Here is an 18,223-nt window from a genome sequence, read left to right on the forward strand (position 1 = left end):
GAGTGCCTGGCGTGCTCTGGTCCATGGGGTCACGAAGAGCCGGACACGACTAAACGACTAAACAACAACAAAGTATGCTTCCATGAAAAGAGAGAATCAAAGAATTGGAAGGGATCGTCTAGCCTTCCCCCTCATCATACAGCCTAATCCCCCCCAAAACTCAAAACACTACTAATATTCTCTGCTCCCATGATTGGAGGGAGCAATGCTTCTGAAAATCAATTGCTGGAAACCACAGGAGGGGAGAGGGCTCTTGTGCTCAGGTCTCGCTTTTGTGGGCACAGGATACTGGACTTCCCATTCAGGGAAAATAGGCATATCGAGGACTTGTAATACTGGAAACAACCTTGAAACCAGTGCCAATTCATGGGGAATATGAACATGGGAAATTATTTCAATGGGAATTGTTTTCCAGTGCTATGGCTGGAAATAAGATGCAATAGGAACAAGACAAGACAGAGGTACTGTTTGTGGGGGGACAGGAGACAGGCGGGTGTGGAGGACTCCCTGGTCCTGAATGGGGTAACTGTGCCCCTGAAGGACCAGGTGCGCAGCCTGGGAGTCATTCTGGACTCACAGCTGTCCATGGAGGCGCAGGTCAATTCTGTGTCCAGGGCAGCTGTCTATCAGCTCCATCTGGTACGCAGGCTGAGCCCCTACCTTCCCATGGACTGTCTCGCCAGAGTGGTGCATGCTCTAGTTATCTCTCGCTTGGACTACTGCAATGCGCTCTACGTGGGGCTACCTTTGAAGGTGACCCGGAAACTACAACTAACCCAGAATGCGGCAGCTAGACTGGTGACTGGGAGCGGCCGCCGAGACCACATAACACCGGTCCTGAAAGACCTACATTGGCTCCCAGTACGTTTCCGAGCACAATTCAAAGTGTTAGTGTTGACCTTTAAAGCCCTAAACGGCCTCGGTCCAGTATACCTGAAGGAGCGTCTCCACCCCCACCGTTCTGCCCGGACACTGAGGTCCAGCGCCGAGGGACTTCTGGTGGTTCCCTCGCTACGAGAAGCCAAGTTACAGGGAACCAGGCAGAGGGCCTTCTCGGTAGTGGCACCCAGCCTGTGGAATGCCCTCCCACCAGAGGTCAAAGAGAACAACAATTACCAGACCTTTAGAAGGCATCTCAAGGCAGCCCTGTTTAGGCAAGCTTTTAATGTTTGATTTCTGTATTTTAATGTTTTGTTGGAAGCCGCCCAGAGTGGCTGGGGGAACCCGGCCAGATGGGCGGGGTATAAATAATAAATTATTACGTTCTTGTTCTCTGATCCTTCCTCTGAATAGTGGGTTCCCCGTGAAATGTTTCCACAGGGAGGCACTCCTGTGATGGCTTTCAAGAGCCTCACCATGGAACTAACACACACTTCCTGTGTGCACATAAATCCTATCTTCTGAGTATGCTATCTTTAACTGAGATATTTACGTATGTGTGCATATGGTAGATACTGTTGGAATCTGCACGCCCTACGCCAAGATCTAATTTAAGACTGCTGCAGCAACAATCTGCGCATTGGAATTAGACTTCTCACTGGAATTTTGCAGTGTACAACCAAATGTCTGGCGAACAGGTAGATTGCGGGTGCAACATTGATTAATTTCATTTCATTAATGACTCGCTTCCCACAAAGCATCCCAAAGCAATTAACAATAAAATCATGAAAACAGCCATGATAAAGGCATCCATCAAAACAATGCCAAGTCTAATACTGTACAGGCATAAAAAATTCCTCTTGTTCAATAAGTGCGCATATTGTATATTAGAGAGGACACCTGTCCCATCTGTAAAGGGAGTTCCAGAGGAAAGGTTCTAAAGACCCAATTCCTGCATCGTATGGAATGGACCTCCTGATGAGATTGTGTCTGCAAGAGATCCTCATTGTCAGAGCTTAGTGATCAACCGGGTATATAAGGGGCCAGTATATAAGGTCTCACGAGGGGCAGTAGCTCAGTAGTCAAGCATATGTGTAGCCTACAGAGAAGTCAAGGAAATATAGTGGAACATATATTTCCATGGTGCCCCATGATATTCTTGTAAAGAAGCTGGTAAAATGAGGGCTAGACAATGCTACCTGAAATATACTCGGAGTCGAGAGTGAATTTCATGCTCTTTATTCAGCTCATATTCATCAAGGAGAAGAAGAGAAGACGAATGGCTCTTTTCCCAAAACCATCTGCTTATATACATTATTTACACAATGGGCCTTGCGTGATTGGCTACTTCAGGGCTACACCTGTGGGCCAATTATATTGTGGATTGACTTCTGCCTGCAGCCTGATTGGCTGCTCCTACAGGCCAATCAGGTAGCAGATTCACTTCTGCCAGCCGCCTGATTGGCTGCTCCCGCAGGCCAATCAGGTTGCGGATTCACTTCCACCTGGAGTTGGATTGGGTAGCTCCCGCTGATTCTGAATCCTATTGTTCTAGGATTCAGCTCAGTACATAACACCCCTCCCCTCTAAGTTCCAGTCCTGCCCGGGAAGTTGCATTCGTAGTCCCCAAGGTCTGCTGGCCGCCTCCGTGTGCGTTGTGGCCTGGGGTGTTCCTTGGTCAGGGGTTCTGGTTCTGGCTCGTGTTCCGAGGCTGCTGGCTGTGCCGGGGCTGTCTGGTCTGGCGCCACTGAACCACTAGGTTGTGACTCTGGTTCCGGTGTCCTTCCAGCCTCGGGGCGCCCCTCTGTGCCTACTGCTTCTGCTTCCCCTGCCCACCCCTCTCGCTCTACAGGCCTCACTGCCCTGCTGTCCCCTTGGGACCCCTCTGTCCCGCTCTCCTCCCGGGTTCCTCCTGGGAATCGTCGCCGTAGCTGGTCGTAGTGGCGGCGCCAACATTGCCCCCCTTCCGTTAGTACCTCGTACGACACGGGACCGGTCACCTTGGTGACTGTGGCGGGTACCCATGCTGGGCCTGCCCCAAAATTCTTTGCATACACTGGGTCCTGGGCCACAAATGTCCGGGGGTTCCTGCCTTTCCCCACCACTACCTCATCCTGAGCTCTGTCGGGGTGAAGTCGGTCCAGTCTAGTTGCAAGGCGCCGGCCCATGAGTAGTTCAGCTGGGCTCCGGCCCGTCGTTGTGCTTGGGGTGCTGTGCTGTGCTAGAAGAAATGCGGCAAGGCGGTATTCCCAGTCCCCTTGTGTTATGCAGCGGAGGCTGTCCTTGGTGGTCCGCACCATGCGCTCCGCTTGGCCATTGGTGGCAGGGTGGAATGGTGCTGAGCGGATGTGGCGGATGGCGTTCTGCGCTGTGAAGGTCTGGAACTCCTCTGACGTGAATGCGGTTCCATTGTCCGAGACGAGGGTGTCAGGGAGCCCGTGGGTTGCAAACAGCTTACGTAGTACCCGGATGGCTGCCGCCGTAGAAGTGGACAGTACCAGTGCGACCTCCAGCCATTTGGTGTAGGAATCCACCACTATGAAGAATGTTTTTCCCTGGAAGGGGCCAGCGAAGTCCACGTGCAAGCGTGACCATGGATGTCGGGCGGACTCCCAGGGCTGGACTGGGGCCCTTGGGGGATCCGGTCGGGATTCTTGGCAGGTCTGGCAGTGTTGGACCCAGGCCTCTACCACCGAGGGCTGTGGTGAAAAGTGCTCCTTCAGCCGTTCCATTATTGTTTTGTAAGAGACGGTAGCGACATCTCTAGGTGCAAGGAGAGCCCGGGCGATTTCAAACGTCTCCTCTCCACAGACGCTGAAGAATGTCGCCCTCTTCATGGCATCGTTGGTGACTTCTTTCGCTTGCAGGAGGAAGTTGAAACGGGCGGCGTACCCTTCCCAGTCTCCTGATGCTGGTTTGAATGGCAAGAAGCTGCTGTCGGTTGCCATTCTGGGTTCCTTGGGTCCTGGAGCTGAAGCCTGGATGCACGGTGCGATGCAGCGGTGCAGCAGGTGGCGGTGCTGCGGTGCAGTGCGTGGTGGCGGTCAGCTCAGCAGGATCCCACCTTCGTCGCCAGTGAAATATACTCGGAGTCGAGAGTGAATTTCATGCTCTTTATTCAGCTCATATTCATCAAGGAGAAGAAGAGAAGACGAATGGCTCTTTTCCCAAAACCATCTGCTTATATACATTATTTACACAATGGGCCTTGCGTGATTGGCTACTTCAGGGCTACACCTGTGGGCCAATTATATTGTGGATTGACTTCTGCCTGCAGCCTGATTGGCTGCTCCTACAGGCCAATCAGGTAGCAGATTCACTTCTGCCAGCCGCCTGATTGGCTGCTCCCGCAGGCCAATCAGGTTGCGGATTCACTTCCACCTGGAGTTGGATTGGGTAGCTCCCGCTGATTCTGAATCCTATTGTTCTAGGATTCAGCTCAGTACATAACACTACCATTCAGTGAATTTGTAACTGGCTGACTGACCGAACCCAAAGGGTGCTCATCAATGGCTCCTCCTCATCCTGGAGACTAGTGGGGTGCCACAGGGTTCTGTCTTGGGCCCAGTCTTCTTCAACATCTTTAACAATGACTTGGATGATGGGCTTGAGGGCATCCTGATCAAGTTTGCAGATGACACCAAATTGGGAGGGGTGGCTAATACCCCAGAGGACAGGATCACACTTCAAAATGACCTTAATAGATTAGACAACTGGGCCAAAGCAAACAAGATGAATTTTAACAGGGAGAAATGTAAAGTACTACACTTGGGCAAAAAAAAAAATGGAAGGCACAAATACAGGATGGGAGACACCTGGCTTGAGAGCAGTACATGTGAAAAGGATCTAGGAGTCTTGGTAGACCACAAACTTGACATGAGTCAACAGTGTGATGCAGCAGCTAAAAAAGCCAATGCAATTCTGGGCTGCATCAATAGGAGTATAGCATCTAGATCAAGGGAAGTAAAAGTACCACTGTATTCTGCTCTGGTCAGACCTCACCTGGAGTACTGTGTCCAGTTCTGGGCACCACAGTTCAAGAAGGATACTGACAAGCTGGACCGTGTCCAGAAGAGGGCAACCAAAATGGTCAAAGGCCTGGAAACGATGCCTTATGACAGTGGTTCCCAACAGGTGGTCCGGGGACCCCCAGGGGTCCGCGAGCTATGCCAGAGGGGTCCGCAAGATGCTATTAGAAAAAAAATATTAAATATATTTCATATGATAACAGATTTTTTTGTTTTGGCTGCTTCCTGCATGAGTAGAGTCTAGCGCAAAAATGGAATTAGATGAGGCATTAGTTCTGCTGTATGCCGTTAGGTGGCGCTTTACAAACACTACTGTTTTGCAAAGAGGCAGCGCGCGCATTCTACTAACACTCACCTCCCCAAGATGCTTTGTGCGCGTTGGCTTCATTTGTGCACTACTGCGCAGGTACCCTGTCTTCTCCATTCCCCTCCCTCCTCCCTGGACTCTTATAAAAAGACTCTTAATTTGGCTCTCACTTTTTAATTTTAGGATTAGGAATTAATGGGGGTCCTTGTCACAATAGCGGCTCGATGAGGGGTCCTCGAGAACATTTTGTTGGGAACCCCTGCCTTATGAGCAACGGCTTAGGGAGCTGGGTATGTTTAGCCTGGAGAAGAGAAGGTTAAGGGGTGATATGATAGCCATGTTCAAATATATGAAAGGATGTCATATGGAGGAGGGAGAAAGATTGTTTTCTGCTGCTCCAGAGAAGCGGACACGGAGCAATGGATTCAAGCTACAAGAAAGAAGATTCCACCTAAACATTAGGAAGAACTTCCTGACAGTAAGAGCTGTTCGGCAGGGGAATTTGCCGCCAAGGAGTGTGGTGGAGTCTCCTTCTTTGGAGGTCTTTAAGCTTTGATGGTGTTTCCTGCTTGGCAGGGGGTTAGACTGGATGGCCCTTGTGGTCTCTTCCAACTCTATGATTCTATATGCCTCTTCTGATCTCATCAGAACATAAGAAGAGCCTGCTGGATCAGGCCAGTGACCCGTCTATTCCAGCCTCCTATTCTCACAGTGGCCAACCAGACCCTTCATCATCTTGGTTGCCCTCCTCTGCACACATTCCTGGCAGAGGTGAGGTTGAAACGAAGTGCTTCCTGTTTCATAGCTCAGTCCCTTATTCTTATGCACATGGAAATCAGCCTATTCAATGTAATGTTCATCACCATTTTGCAGGAAGTAGGAGGGGTGAACAAAAGAAGAGCCTGCTGGATCAGGCCATCAACTGCATCTTCCCCTTCTCACAGTGGCTGACCCGACATCCACAAGCAGGACCCGAGCACAAGAGCAAGTCTCATTTCCTGCAGTTTTCAGCAACTGGTTTTCATAAGCCTACTGCCTCCAGCAGCAAAGGTAGAACATCGCCATTGCCCTGCATGGATTCATCTAGTCCTCTTTTTAAACCATCCAACTTGGTGGCCATCACTGCCTCTTGTGGGAATGAGTTCCACAGTTTAACTATGCGCTGTGTGAATAGGTCCTTTCTTTTGTCTGTCCTGAATCTTCCGACGCTCAGTTTCACTAGATGTCCCTGAGTTCTGTGCTGTTCCCATTCTATGCAGAAATTTATGCATTTCTATCATATAAGGACTCGCTATCATATAAGGACTCGAGAGCCAGTGTAGTGTAGTGGTTAAGAGTGGTAGACTCATAATCTAGTGAACCGGGTTCGCATCTCCGCTCCTCCACATGCAGCTGCTGGGTGACCTTGGGCTAGTCACACTTCTCTGAAGTCTCTCAGCCCCACTCACCTCACAGAGTGTTTGTTGAGGGGGAGGAAGGGAAAGGAGAATGTGAGCCGCTTTGAGACTCCTTAGGATAGTGATAAAGCGGGATATCAAATCCAAACTCCTCCTCCTCCTCCTCCTCCTCCTCCTCCTCCTCCTCCTCCTCCTCCTCCTCCTCCTCCTCCTCTTCTTCTTCTTCTTCTTCTTCTTCTTCTTCTTCTTCTTCTTCTTCTTCTTCTTCTTCTTCTTCTTTCTTCTTCTTCTTCTTCTTCTTCTTCTTCTCTCACCTTTTCTCTAAACTAGAAAGCCGTAAACATTGTAAGGGAAAGTGCATCACCCCCTTGATCATCTTGGTTTCCCTTTTCCGAACCTTTTCCAAGGCTGTTGTTGTTTAGTCGTGTCCGACTCTTCGTGACCCCATGGACCAGAGCATGCCAGGCACTCCTGTCTTGCACTGCCTCCCGCAGTTTGGTCAAACTCATGTTCGTAGCTTCAAGAACACTATCCAACCATCTCGTCCTCTGTCGTCCCCTTCTCCTAGTGCCGTCAATCTTTCCCAACATCAGGGTCTTTTTCCAGGGAATATTCTCTTCTCATGAGGTGGCCAAAGTATTGGAGCCTCAGCTTCAGGATCTGTCCTTCCAGTGATCACTCAGGGCTGATTTCCTTAAGAATGGATAGGTTTGATCTTCTTGCAGTCCATCTCCTCCAGCACCATATTTCAAAAGCATCAATTCTTCGGCAATCAGCCTTCTTTATGGTCCAGCTCTCACTTCCATACATCACTACTGGGAAAACCATAGCTTTAACCATACGGACCTTTGTCGGCAAGGTGATGTCTCTGCTTTCCAAGGCTACAATGCCCTTTTTGAGGTGAGGCGACCAAAACTGTACACAGTATTCCAAATACAGCCATACCACAGATTTTCACAATGGCATCAAGATACAGTATTGGTAGTCTGCATTCAGTTCCTTCCCTAAAGATTCCTAACATGGAATTCTCCTTTTTCACAGCTGCTGAACGCTCAGCACCAGACTTTCCTTGCGATTATTGTTCTCCAAGAACAGTTGCCTCTTTTTAGCATATGTTCCTTTACATTCCCTCTTTTTAGCATATGTTCCTTTAAATCATGCTTTCATGTTTTAAACATGATTTTCTTCTTCTTTCTTTAAGTGCAGGGATCGCTGAGTGTGTGTGTGTGTGTGTGTGTGTGTGTGTATATATATATATATATATATATATATATATATATATATATATAACAGTATATTATTATAATTATTTTTGCAAAGGGCCCCAAACCCCAGCTAGCAGCAGGAGTGGCGTGACACGTATAATTAAAAATATTATTTGCCATCCCCTGCAGCTTTCGTTGTAGACTATGACAGCCAAATGAAAGCAGGAACAGCTCTTAATTGAAGATCCATGCACACTCTATTTGGGTCATAGCAGGGAGATAAAAGCATCAGCCTGTTCCCCCCCCCCGCCACAGACGCAACACCCACCCACCCCACACACTTTTTGCTGTTTCAACTCAATACTAATAAACATGTTGTGGTTCTAAATTATGCTAAGTAGCTGTGTTAACTCCAGGCCATCACCCGTGTCCTTGCTGTAGTTGGAAGAAGGCTTGTGCACAGTGCGTTTTAATGAAGCCAAGGGGAGCTTTGATCACAGAGCTGATTTCCTAGATTAACTTTCAGCGTGTCAAATTCCCCCAGCACCCCCGCCCAGTCGCCTTCAACACCATCGAAATCAGTCTTGCCTACGACGAACTACGGCTTTGTGGGACGGGCAGAAACTTCTGGTCGCTGGCTCCAAAAGCGGCGAGGAACTGGGTGACAACTCGTTTGCCCTGAATAGTTAGAATGGGGCCGTAGACTTGTAGAATTGGAAGGGACCACAAGGGTCATCTAGCCCAACCCGCTGTGATGCAGGAATCTTTTGCCCAACGTGGGGCTTGAACCCATGGCCCTGGGATTAAGAGTCAGGGCAGGCCGAGACAGAGGAAGGAGCACCAGGTGTGGTGGAAGAAGAAGAGGCTGTTCAGCCAACAGTAGACTCCCCACTTCCCCCCAGCCCCACTGTCTCCTAGAACCAGGAGGGGCTTGAAGCGGGAAGAGCATAGCCTCCAACACTTCTTCGATGAAATCAGGGATGCCCTTTTCTATACCCTCCAACGTTTCTCATCATCATCATCATCATCATCATCATATACTGCCCTATACCTGGGGGTCTCAGGGTGGTTCACAAAATAAAATCAAGATATTAAACCACAAAACACCTAATAGAAGCAACAACCTAATAGCTGCCCACCCCCCACGCAAAAAACAACAACACACATTTTAAAAGGGCTTAGGATGTAAATCAGATCAACCAAGGGCCTGGTTTAAAAAGAATGTTTTTGCCTGGTGCCTGAAGGCATATAATGAAGGTGCCAGGTGAACTTCCCTGGGGAGAGCATTCCACAGACGGGGAGCCACTGCAGAGAAGGCCCCTTCTTGTGTTGCCACCCTCCGGACCTCTTGAGGAGGAGGCACACGAAGGAGGGCCTCAGAAGATGATCTCAGGGTCCAGGTAGGTTCATATGGAAAGAGGCGTTCCTTGAGGTATTGCGGTCCTGAGCCATTTAAGGCTTTATAGGTCAAAAGCCAGCTGTCTGCGGACAAACGCCAGCTCCCCCGGCCTATAGAGCGAGATGAACGCCGCAACCCCAGAGTTGTCCGTGACTGGACCTAATGGTCAGGGGTACCTTTACCTTTTCCTTTACTTATACCCCGCCCATCTGGCTGGGTATCCCCAGCCACTCTGGGCGGCTTCCAATACAGCTTCAATACAATACAGCATCAAACCTTAAAAACTTCCCTAAACAGGGCCGCCTTCAGATGTATTTTAAAAGTCAGATACAGTCATACCTCGGGTTAAGTACGCTTCAGGTTGAGTACTTTCAATTTAAGTACTCCGCGGACCCGTCTGGAACGGATCAATCCACTTTCCATTACTTTCAATGGGAAAGTTCGCTTCAGGTTAAGTACACTTCAGGTTAAGTACGGACTTCCAGAACCAATTAAGTACTTAACCTGAGGTACCACTGTTTTTGCTTATTGCCTTGACATCTGATGGGAGGGCGTTCCACAGGGCAGGCGCCACCACCGAGAAGGCCTTCTGCCTGTTTCCCTGTAACCTCACTTCTCGCAGCGAGGGAACCGTGGAAGTTGCTTTAAATGCTTTTCTTGTCAATAAAGAATTCGCTATCAGAAGTTTGCCATCCTTGGCTGGTGAGGGCCAGGACACCTTTGGTTTGGATGCCTGAACCCAGAAGCCTCGTAAGGAAGAACCCTGAAGTGGTGTGTGAGGCATCAAAATGCCCTACTTTCCCATCTCAAAATCCTAGCCTACGCTCGAGCTCTTTAAATAATACTATGAAGGCCAACAAAGAGGTTATCCATATCATAAAGCACATCAGATACTGCTTGACCTGATACGCAGGGTTATATTAAAACACCTGCCAGACACTTTGAGTTAATCTCTCCGATATGCTTATGCCTGAAAAATTCTTTGTTGCCCCGGTCTAAGCAGAGATAATAATAATTTTTAAAAGCCAGCAATGAGCTGAGTAAAATGGTTAAAATTTGTATTCCATACAATATGGTGGGGGGAAAAAACAGGCATCCTGTTTTAACCTCCATCCAGAATTCTGGGGTAAAAAACCTTCCCCAGATTCCTTTCCATTGTGCTATTTACACATCATTATCAGTGGATTGGAAATTCAATTCCGTTCACATTTAAAAGGGAATCTTCCTCATTCTCACTTTCTGAAACACCATCTGAACTAAAACACAGCCATCCTTTGAAATTTGCATTTCTTCCAGATTTTTGTCATGCAGTTTTCCAGCCAAGTCATGTGTTCGAAATGCATACACTAAGGTAGAATACATCTGTTAGTGAAAATAGCATGCAGCAATCATCCGTTATATTATTTATTGGGTGTGAGTTGTGTGTGTTGTGGGGGAACTTTGCAAAAACGTGTATTTTAGGAGAAAATTCCCTTCAGAAATATGTGTGTTGGAAGAAATTTGCACTAAAATGCTGGTTGAATTTTCCTGAGGACTTAAAAAAGAAAATGCAAACTGAAGTGGAGAATTGGACTTAAGATTGGAAAAAATGAGAAACCAAAACCAACAGATTCACCTATACCTAATAATTGCTTCCACATAAATGCACAATGAACCAGGTGTGGGTATTCTGTTTCTCACCTGTCCCTTGCATAATATGCAGCTGCATCAGGTTGCACTACAAACAGGTTGATTGTGTGTCATGCTGAAGGATTATCATAATACACATCAACACATGTCAACGCACTTCCTTCTTAACTTGATACACTCCCCCGAGAACAGGGCCTGTGTTCTACGTTGATCTCCTCTCAGCCTCTGTCACTTTCTTTCAGTGGGTCTTTCTGCTGGGAAATGGATCGCAGTGGGTTTGTGGGGGCTCCGAAAACCAAGTGAAATATCCCTTATCTCAGCTGCAGGGAACCTGTAGCCCTCACTGTGGAAACATCAAGACTCGGTTGTTACAATATGCTCCTTCTGGGGCGCCCCTTTGGCCCGGACTTGGGAGCTCCAGCTGTTGCAAAATGCTGCAGCTAGACTTGGGTCTGTTTAAGCTAGACTGTTTTTAGGCTCCTGGGTCAGGCGGAATGTGGGTGGCCCTGTGGTCTAAACCCCTGAGCCTCTTGGGCTTGCCAATCAGAAGGTCAGCGGTTCGAATCCCCACGACAGAGTGAGCTCCCTTTGCTCTGTCCCAGCTCCTGCCAACCTAGCAGTTCGAAAGCACACCAGTGCGAGTAGATAAATACCCTGTTTCTCCGAAAATAAGACATAGCCATAAAATAAGCCGTAGCAGGATTTTAAAGCATTCAAGGAATATAAGCCATACCCCGAAAATAAGACATAATGATAGGTACAGCAGCAATGCTGGTCGCGGCAGGAGGAGGAGGAAAAAAAATAAGACATCCCCATTCAAACTACAAGAAAGAAGATTCCACCTAAACATTAGGAAGAACTTCCTGACAGTAAGAGCTGTTCGGCAGTGGAATTTGCTACCAAGGAGTGTGGTGGAGTCTCCTTCTTTGGAGGTCTTTAAGTGGAGGCTTGACAGCCATCTGTCAGGAATGCTTTGATGGTGTTTCCTGCTCGGCAGGGGGTTGGACTGGATGGCCCTTGCGGTCTCTTCCAACTCTACGATTCTATGATTCCCCTGAAAATAAGCCATAGTGTTTTTGTTTTTGTTTTGAGGAAAAATAAATATAAGACAGTGTCTTATTTTCAGAGAAACACGGTAGGTACCACTGTGGTGGGAAGGTAAACAGCGTTTCTGTGCGCTCTGGCTTCCGTTACGGTGTTCCGTTGTGCCATAAGTGGTTTAGTCATGACTCAGAAGCTGTCTGCGGACAAACGCCGGCTCCCTTGGCCTGAAAGCAAGATGAGCGCCGCAATCCCATAGTCGTCTTTGACTGGACTTAACCGTCCAAGGGTCCTTTACCTTTTACCTTACCTGGGTCAGGTTCAATGTTATTGCATTAATTTACAAGGTCATTTACAATTTGGATCCAGGATACCTCAAGGATGACCTGATCACTTATATCCTTGCCTGATCATGAAGGCCCTTGAAGGGAATCACTGTTTTTGGTTTCAAATGACTCAGATACACAGCTCATATCCCCTCTTAGCTGTTTATTCAATATTGTGGGCACAATTTTATGGTACTCCCTTCCATTTGGGGTCAGACAAGGTCACTCACTACTGAACATCTGGAACCTAATGAAGAACATTATTGTTATTATTATTCAAGCAAGCATTTTAATTTGAATTTGATTTAATGGTTTTAAATGATTTATATTCTTTTTTTTTATCTTACGAACCATTTAGAGACCATTGCAGTTAAGCAGAATATAATTTCTTTAAAATAAAGAAAGGTAAATAAAGATCTAGGGAGCCACAGATATCCTGCCTTGCTTCATCCTCGTAAGGAAATATTGCAGCACAACATATGGATGGTTGGAGACAGGAGCACACAATGGATAAAATGAATTTGGATATCTGTCTCCACCACTGACAGCTTGCCTTGGCCAACCACCCATGTATTCACTTGCAGAGAAAATGCCAAAAAAGAAACAAGGAGCCCCCCCCCAAAAAAACCAGCTTTTGCCAACCTAGTGCCTTTTTGGACTATAACTCCCATCATCCCCGACCATTGGGCCTTGCTGGCTGGGGCTAATGGGAATTGGAGCCTAACAACATCTGGAAGGACAGCAGGTTGGGCAAAGTTGCACTAAGCCAATAATAATAATAATAATAATAATAATAATAATAATAATAATAATAATAATTTATTATTTATACCCCATCCATCTAGCTGGGTTTCCCCAGCCACTCTGGGCAGCTTCCAACAGAAAAATAAAACACAGTGATCGATTAAACATTAAAAGCCTCCCTAAACAGGGCTGCCTTCAAATGTCTTCTAAAAGTCTGGTAGTTGTTTTTCTCTTTGACATCTGATGGGAGGGCGTTCCACAGGGCGGGCGCCAGTACCGAGAAGGCCCTCTGTCTAGTTCCCTGCAACTTGGCTTCTCGCAATGAGGGAACCGCCAGAAGGCCCTCGGTGCTGGACCTCAGTGTCCGGGCAGAACGATGGAGGTGGAGACGCTCCTTCAGGTATACTGGACCGAGGCCATGATCTTTGGCCCCACTCCAAAAATATTTGCTTACCAAGGAAAGCTGTTTCGTTGGTTTGTTTCTTACTACATGTTGGATTTTTGTTGCCCCCTGCAGATTATTTTCCGGAAAATCAGCGATGTCAAAAAAGAAGAGGAGGAGCGTCTGCGTCAGAAGAACGAAGTGACATTGAGCATCCCCGTGGACCACCCGGTCCGAAAGCTCTTCCAGAAATTCAAGCAGCAGAAGGAAATGCGGAACCAAGGCGCAACCATCATCGACCCAGAGAGGAATAGCCTCCAGGTGGAGACCCGGACCATGCAGAATGGGGCCTCCATCACTGGCACAAGCGTGGTCACCGTGTCTCAGATCACACCCATCCAGACGTCCCTGTCTTACATGAAGACCAATGAGGTCATCAAACAGAACAACAGGGATGCCATGGAGCTCAAGCCCAACGGCAACAGCGAGCAGAAATCCCTCAAGGTGACCAGTCCCGTGAGGATGAAAAACGGGAACGGGAAGGGGTGGCTCAGGCTAAAGAACACCATGGCGGGGCAGGAGGAGAAGAAGGAAGACTGGAACAATGTCACCAAGGCCGAGTCCATGGGGTTGTTGTCTGATGACCCCAAGAGCGGCGACTCAGATAGTGGCGTAACTAAAAACCCACTGCGGAAAACGGACTCTTGCGACAGTGGGATCACAAAAAGTGACCTTCGTTTGGACAAAGCTGGTGAGAACCGGAGCCCCCTGGAGCACAGCCCCAGCCAGGCGGATGCAAAACACCCCTTTTACCCCATCCCCGAACAGGCCTTACAAACTACCCTCCAGGAGGTCAAACACGAACTCAAGGAAGATATTCAGCTGCTAAGCAGCAGGATGGCTGTCCTGGAGAAGCAGGTGGCCGAGATCTTAAAGATACTGTCTGAAAAGGGCACGCCACAGACACCTTCTCCCAAATCCCATTTGCCCCCGAAGCTACCGTCCCAAATACCTTGTCAGGATATTTTTAGCGTTTCGAGGCCCGACTCACCTGAATCAGAGAAAGACGAGATCCACTTTTAATAGATAATGCCTATTTCTCTTTCTGCACTCTGCGTTGTCTCCGACTAAGTTGGAGTAGGTCCATTAGACTGAATGGGCTTAAAGTTGGTCACGCCCATGCATTTCAATGGGTCCTCTCTGAATATGACCAACATTGGATACAACTATACGGGTATGCTGTGAAATGAGCAGGCACACACACAGAGAGAGACATACACACATGTATGTATAACGTACCAGAACAGGTGTATATGTTCATGTGTGTGTGCATATGTGTGTGTGTGTGTGTGTGTATATATATATATATATAGACTAAATATATATATTTTCACTTGCATTCGATATGACTTGAACACACACACAAAAATGGATTTTGATATGTAAATATTGCATGTCCAGCTGGATTCTGGCCTGCCAAAGAAAACAGTTATTAACATAGATATTGCTTGTATAATATGCAGTTGACTGCATGCACACTTTCAATTTATTTATAATCTCTATTATAAAATAAAAGGATGAATTTTGTTTTAAAAAACAAAAAACAAGCAAAAAGGCGACGGTGTTCTATTTAAAGTATCAAGGACCAGTTTGCCAGTGTGGTGTAGTGGTTAAGAGCGGTAGACTCATAATCTGGGGGGCCGGGTTCGCATCTCCGCTCCTCCACATGCAGCTGCTGGGTGACCTTGGGCTAGTCACACTTCTCTGAAGTCTCTCAGCCCCACTCACCTCACAGAGTGTTTGTTGAGGGGGAGGAAGGGAAAGGAGAATGTGAGCCACTTTGAGACTCCTTAGGGTAGTGATAAAGCGGGATATCAAATCCAAACTCTTCTTCTTCTAAATAAATTGAACATACTATTTCAAGTGTGGGGAACATGGGTGTAGCCGGAGGGGCAAGGGGCAGCTTCCTCCCCCATCAATCAAATAAATAAATAAATACTAAACTAAAAGTAGAACTTGTAGAAAGATTTCGACAGATTTTTCTGAGCACTTGGGGTCAAACGTAATTTAAAACAACCGTTGTTGAGACATTTCATTCTGAATCCGCTAAACAGAGCCAGATGGAGGACGGTGACAGGTGGGTGTCCTGCCCCCCCCCAAAAAAAACCCCATAAATCCTGGCTACACTCATGGTGGGGAAACATTTCAGGCTGGTACCATCTAATAAAAGGGACCCAGGTGGCGCTGTGGTTAAACCACTGAGCCTGGGGCTTGCTGATCAGAAGGTCGGCGGTTCGAATCCCTGTGACGGGGTGAGCTCCCGTTGCTTGGTCCCAGCTCCTGCCAACCTAGCAGTTCGAAGGCACGTCAAAATGCAAGTAGATAAATAGGAACCGCTACAGCGAGAAGGTAAACGGTGTTTCCATGTGCTGCTCTGGTTTGCCAGAAGTGGCTTTGTCATGCTGGCCACATGACCTGGAAGCTATACGCCGGCTTCCTCGGCCAATAATGCGAGATGAGCGCGCAACCCCAGAGTCGGTCACGACTGGACCTAATGGTCAGGGGTCCCTTTACCTTTACCTTTACCATCTAATAACATACTAATTTATGGAATCATGGGATGTCAAAAGCAGGCCACAAACAATCCCCGGATTCTGTCTCTTTGTCACATTCTTGGACCAACAACCTGAAATGGGGTGGGGGGCAGAGCTAAGCAGATTTGTCAGTGGTTGCTCTTTGCACTGTATGTAGGTAAACGGCCAGTAACAGCCTTCCTCAAGCTGGTGTCTTCCAGTTGTTTTTGTACTCCAGCTCCCTGATCATTGGCTGTTGCTGGCAAAGGCTGATGGGAGTTGCAATCCCAGGCATCTGGAGGGTACTGGGATGGGAAAGGGTGATCTCCAACTCTGAGCTACATTCAGGAGGTGCAAGTATCCCTTGCTCTAGAAACCACCATCAAGGATTCCTACATATATTAGCCACCCCTCTCTTAAAGTATTAGAAATATTTACGGCAGATGAGGCCAATCGTGGGTCCAATGGTCAAGAAGGCTGTGGGTCCAATGTGGGTCCAATGGTCAAGAAGGCCGGAGTACTGTGTCCAGTTCTGGGCACCACAGTTCAAGAAGGATACTGACAAGCTGGAACGTGTCCAGAAGAGGGCAACCAAAATGGTCAAAGGCCTGGAAACAATGCCTTATGAGGAACGGCTTAGGGAGCTGGGTATGTTTAGCCTGGAGAAGAGAAGGTTAAGGGGTGATATGATAGCCATGTTCAAATATATAAACGGATGTCATATAGAGGAGGGTGAAAGGTTGTTTTCTGCTGCTCCAGAGAAGCGGACATGGAGCAATGGATTCAAACTTCAAGAAAGAAGATTCCACCTAAACATTAGGAAGAACTTCCTGACAGTAAGAGCTGTTCGACAGTGGAACTTGCTGCCAAGAAGTGTGGTGGAGTCTTCTTCTTTGGAGGTCTTTAAGCAGAGGCTTGACAGGCATATGTCAAGAATGCTTTGATGGTGTTTCCTGCTTGGCAGGGGGTTGGACTGGATGGCCCTTGTGGTCTCTTCCAACTCTAGGATTCTATGATTCTAAGGCAGTTTCTGCCTGTGCTGTAGAGGGACGTGAGGGGCAGGTGGGGCTCATCAGCCCACCTGGGAGAAGGAAAACTCTGATCCTAAACCTCTGCTGCCTTTGCAGGTTATACTCAGTCCAGTGGCGGAGCTTCATGCTCCAGCACCGAGGGCGGGGGCTGGGCTGGTGCCCGGTCTGGGGGCAGGGCACGCCTCCCGGAGGTGTGGGACACACAGTCCAGGGGTGGGGCGTGCCTCCTGGAGGGGCGTAACACACATTCGGGGGGCGGGGCGGGCGTTTGGGGGGCGGGGCGGGCACCCGCGATGGCACCCCTTGGAGCCCGCTGCTCGGGGCGGCCTGCCCCCACCGCCCCTATCCTCCTACGCCCCTGACTCAGTCATGAGGTAGTTTATTGGGAGTAAACCCTGCGGGAAAATCTAGCCTTGTGGGATGTCTTCAGGAGAAGAGAAGAACAGCACTAAGGAGCGAACTCTACACAAATCTGCAGTAGAGTCCCTAAGGCAGTTGGATGGTGCCTTGTACGCCTCCTTCCGGCAACCCCTGCAGCCAAGTGGGTGCCAAACATTTCACTCGGCTTTCCTTTGGACAACATCAGTGAGGCTGAGAGGGGGAGTTTGTCGTCTCCGTACACATAAGCTCCCCCCTGCACCCACCACAAATCTCCTCTAGAAGGTTGGGAGGGAACTCAGAACAGGTATGGGGGGGGGGGTGACAGGGAGAGAAGAGGGAGGGAAGTTTGCATTGATTGATTGATTGATTGATTTTACTTATATTCCGCTTTCCCACAACGAGCTGTGCCCAAAGTGGCTTACAGCAACCATTAAAAACATCAGAATGGAGAAGTAGACAACGTTGGAAATACAAATATGGAAATTGCAGAACATGTCAGTAGGTTCAAAAGAACAAAAACCAACAATTTAGCAAGCACAGAATAACAACAACAACAACACCACCACAGACAAACAGACAAACAAACAGACAAATTTATTATTTGTATCCCACCCATTTGACTGGGTTGCCCCAGCCATTCAATAGCACCCAAGAACCAGTTAGGCTTAAGTACATAAATACAGAGCAAAAGCAGAAGTAAAGATTCTGCTGCTGGTCTTGCTCCACTCCCAGGAGACTGGCTTAAATACAGTTTGGGGTGGGGGTGGATGCTATATAGCTGTTTCCCCATCTTTTTCCTCCAAAGGAGGCTGACAGCATCAAAAGGCAAAAGCGTTGGGGTGACCAATATGATAGCAAATTTCTTCCCCAGCCTTCTGCTGGTGCAGGTCTTGCTTCACTT

At 48.0% G+C, this 18,223-nt stretch overlaps 1 protein-coding gene across 1 annotated transcript in view; it reads left to right on the forward strand.

Moving 5' to 3' along the window:
• The window catches only part of KCNH5 (potassium voltage-gated channel subfamily H member 5), a 186,325-nt gene extending 171,798 nt beyond the window's left edge, over positions 1–14,527 (forward strand). The window contains exon 9 of the mRNA XM_088661197.1: positions 13,473–14,527. Coding sequence (XP_088517323.1) covers positions 13,473–14,420 — 948 coding nt within the window. The 3' untranslated portion in view covers positions 14,421–14,527. The remainder of the gene's footprint in view (positions 1–13,472) is intronic.
• Positions 14,528–18,223: the final 3,696 nt, after the last annotated feature.

This window comes from Zootoca vivipara, chromosome 1 (genome assembly GCF_965207765.1).
Source record: "Zootoca vivipara chromosome 1, rZooViv2.hap1.1, whole genome shotgun sequence".
Lineage (NCBI taxonomy): Eukaryota > Metazoa > Chordata > Lepidosauria > Squamata > Lacertidae > Zootoca > Zootoca vivipara.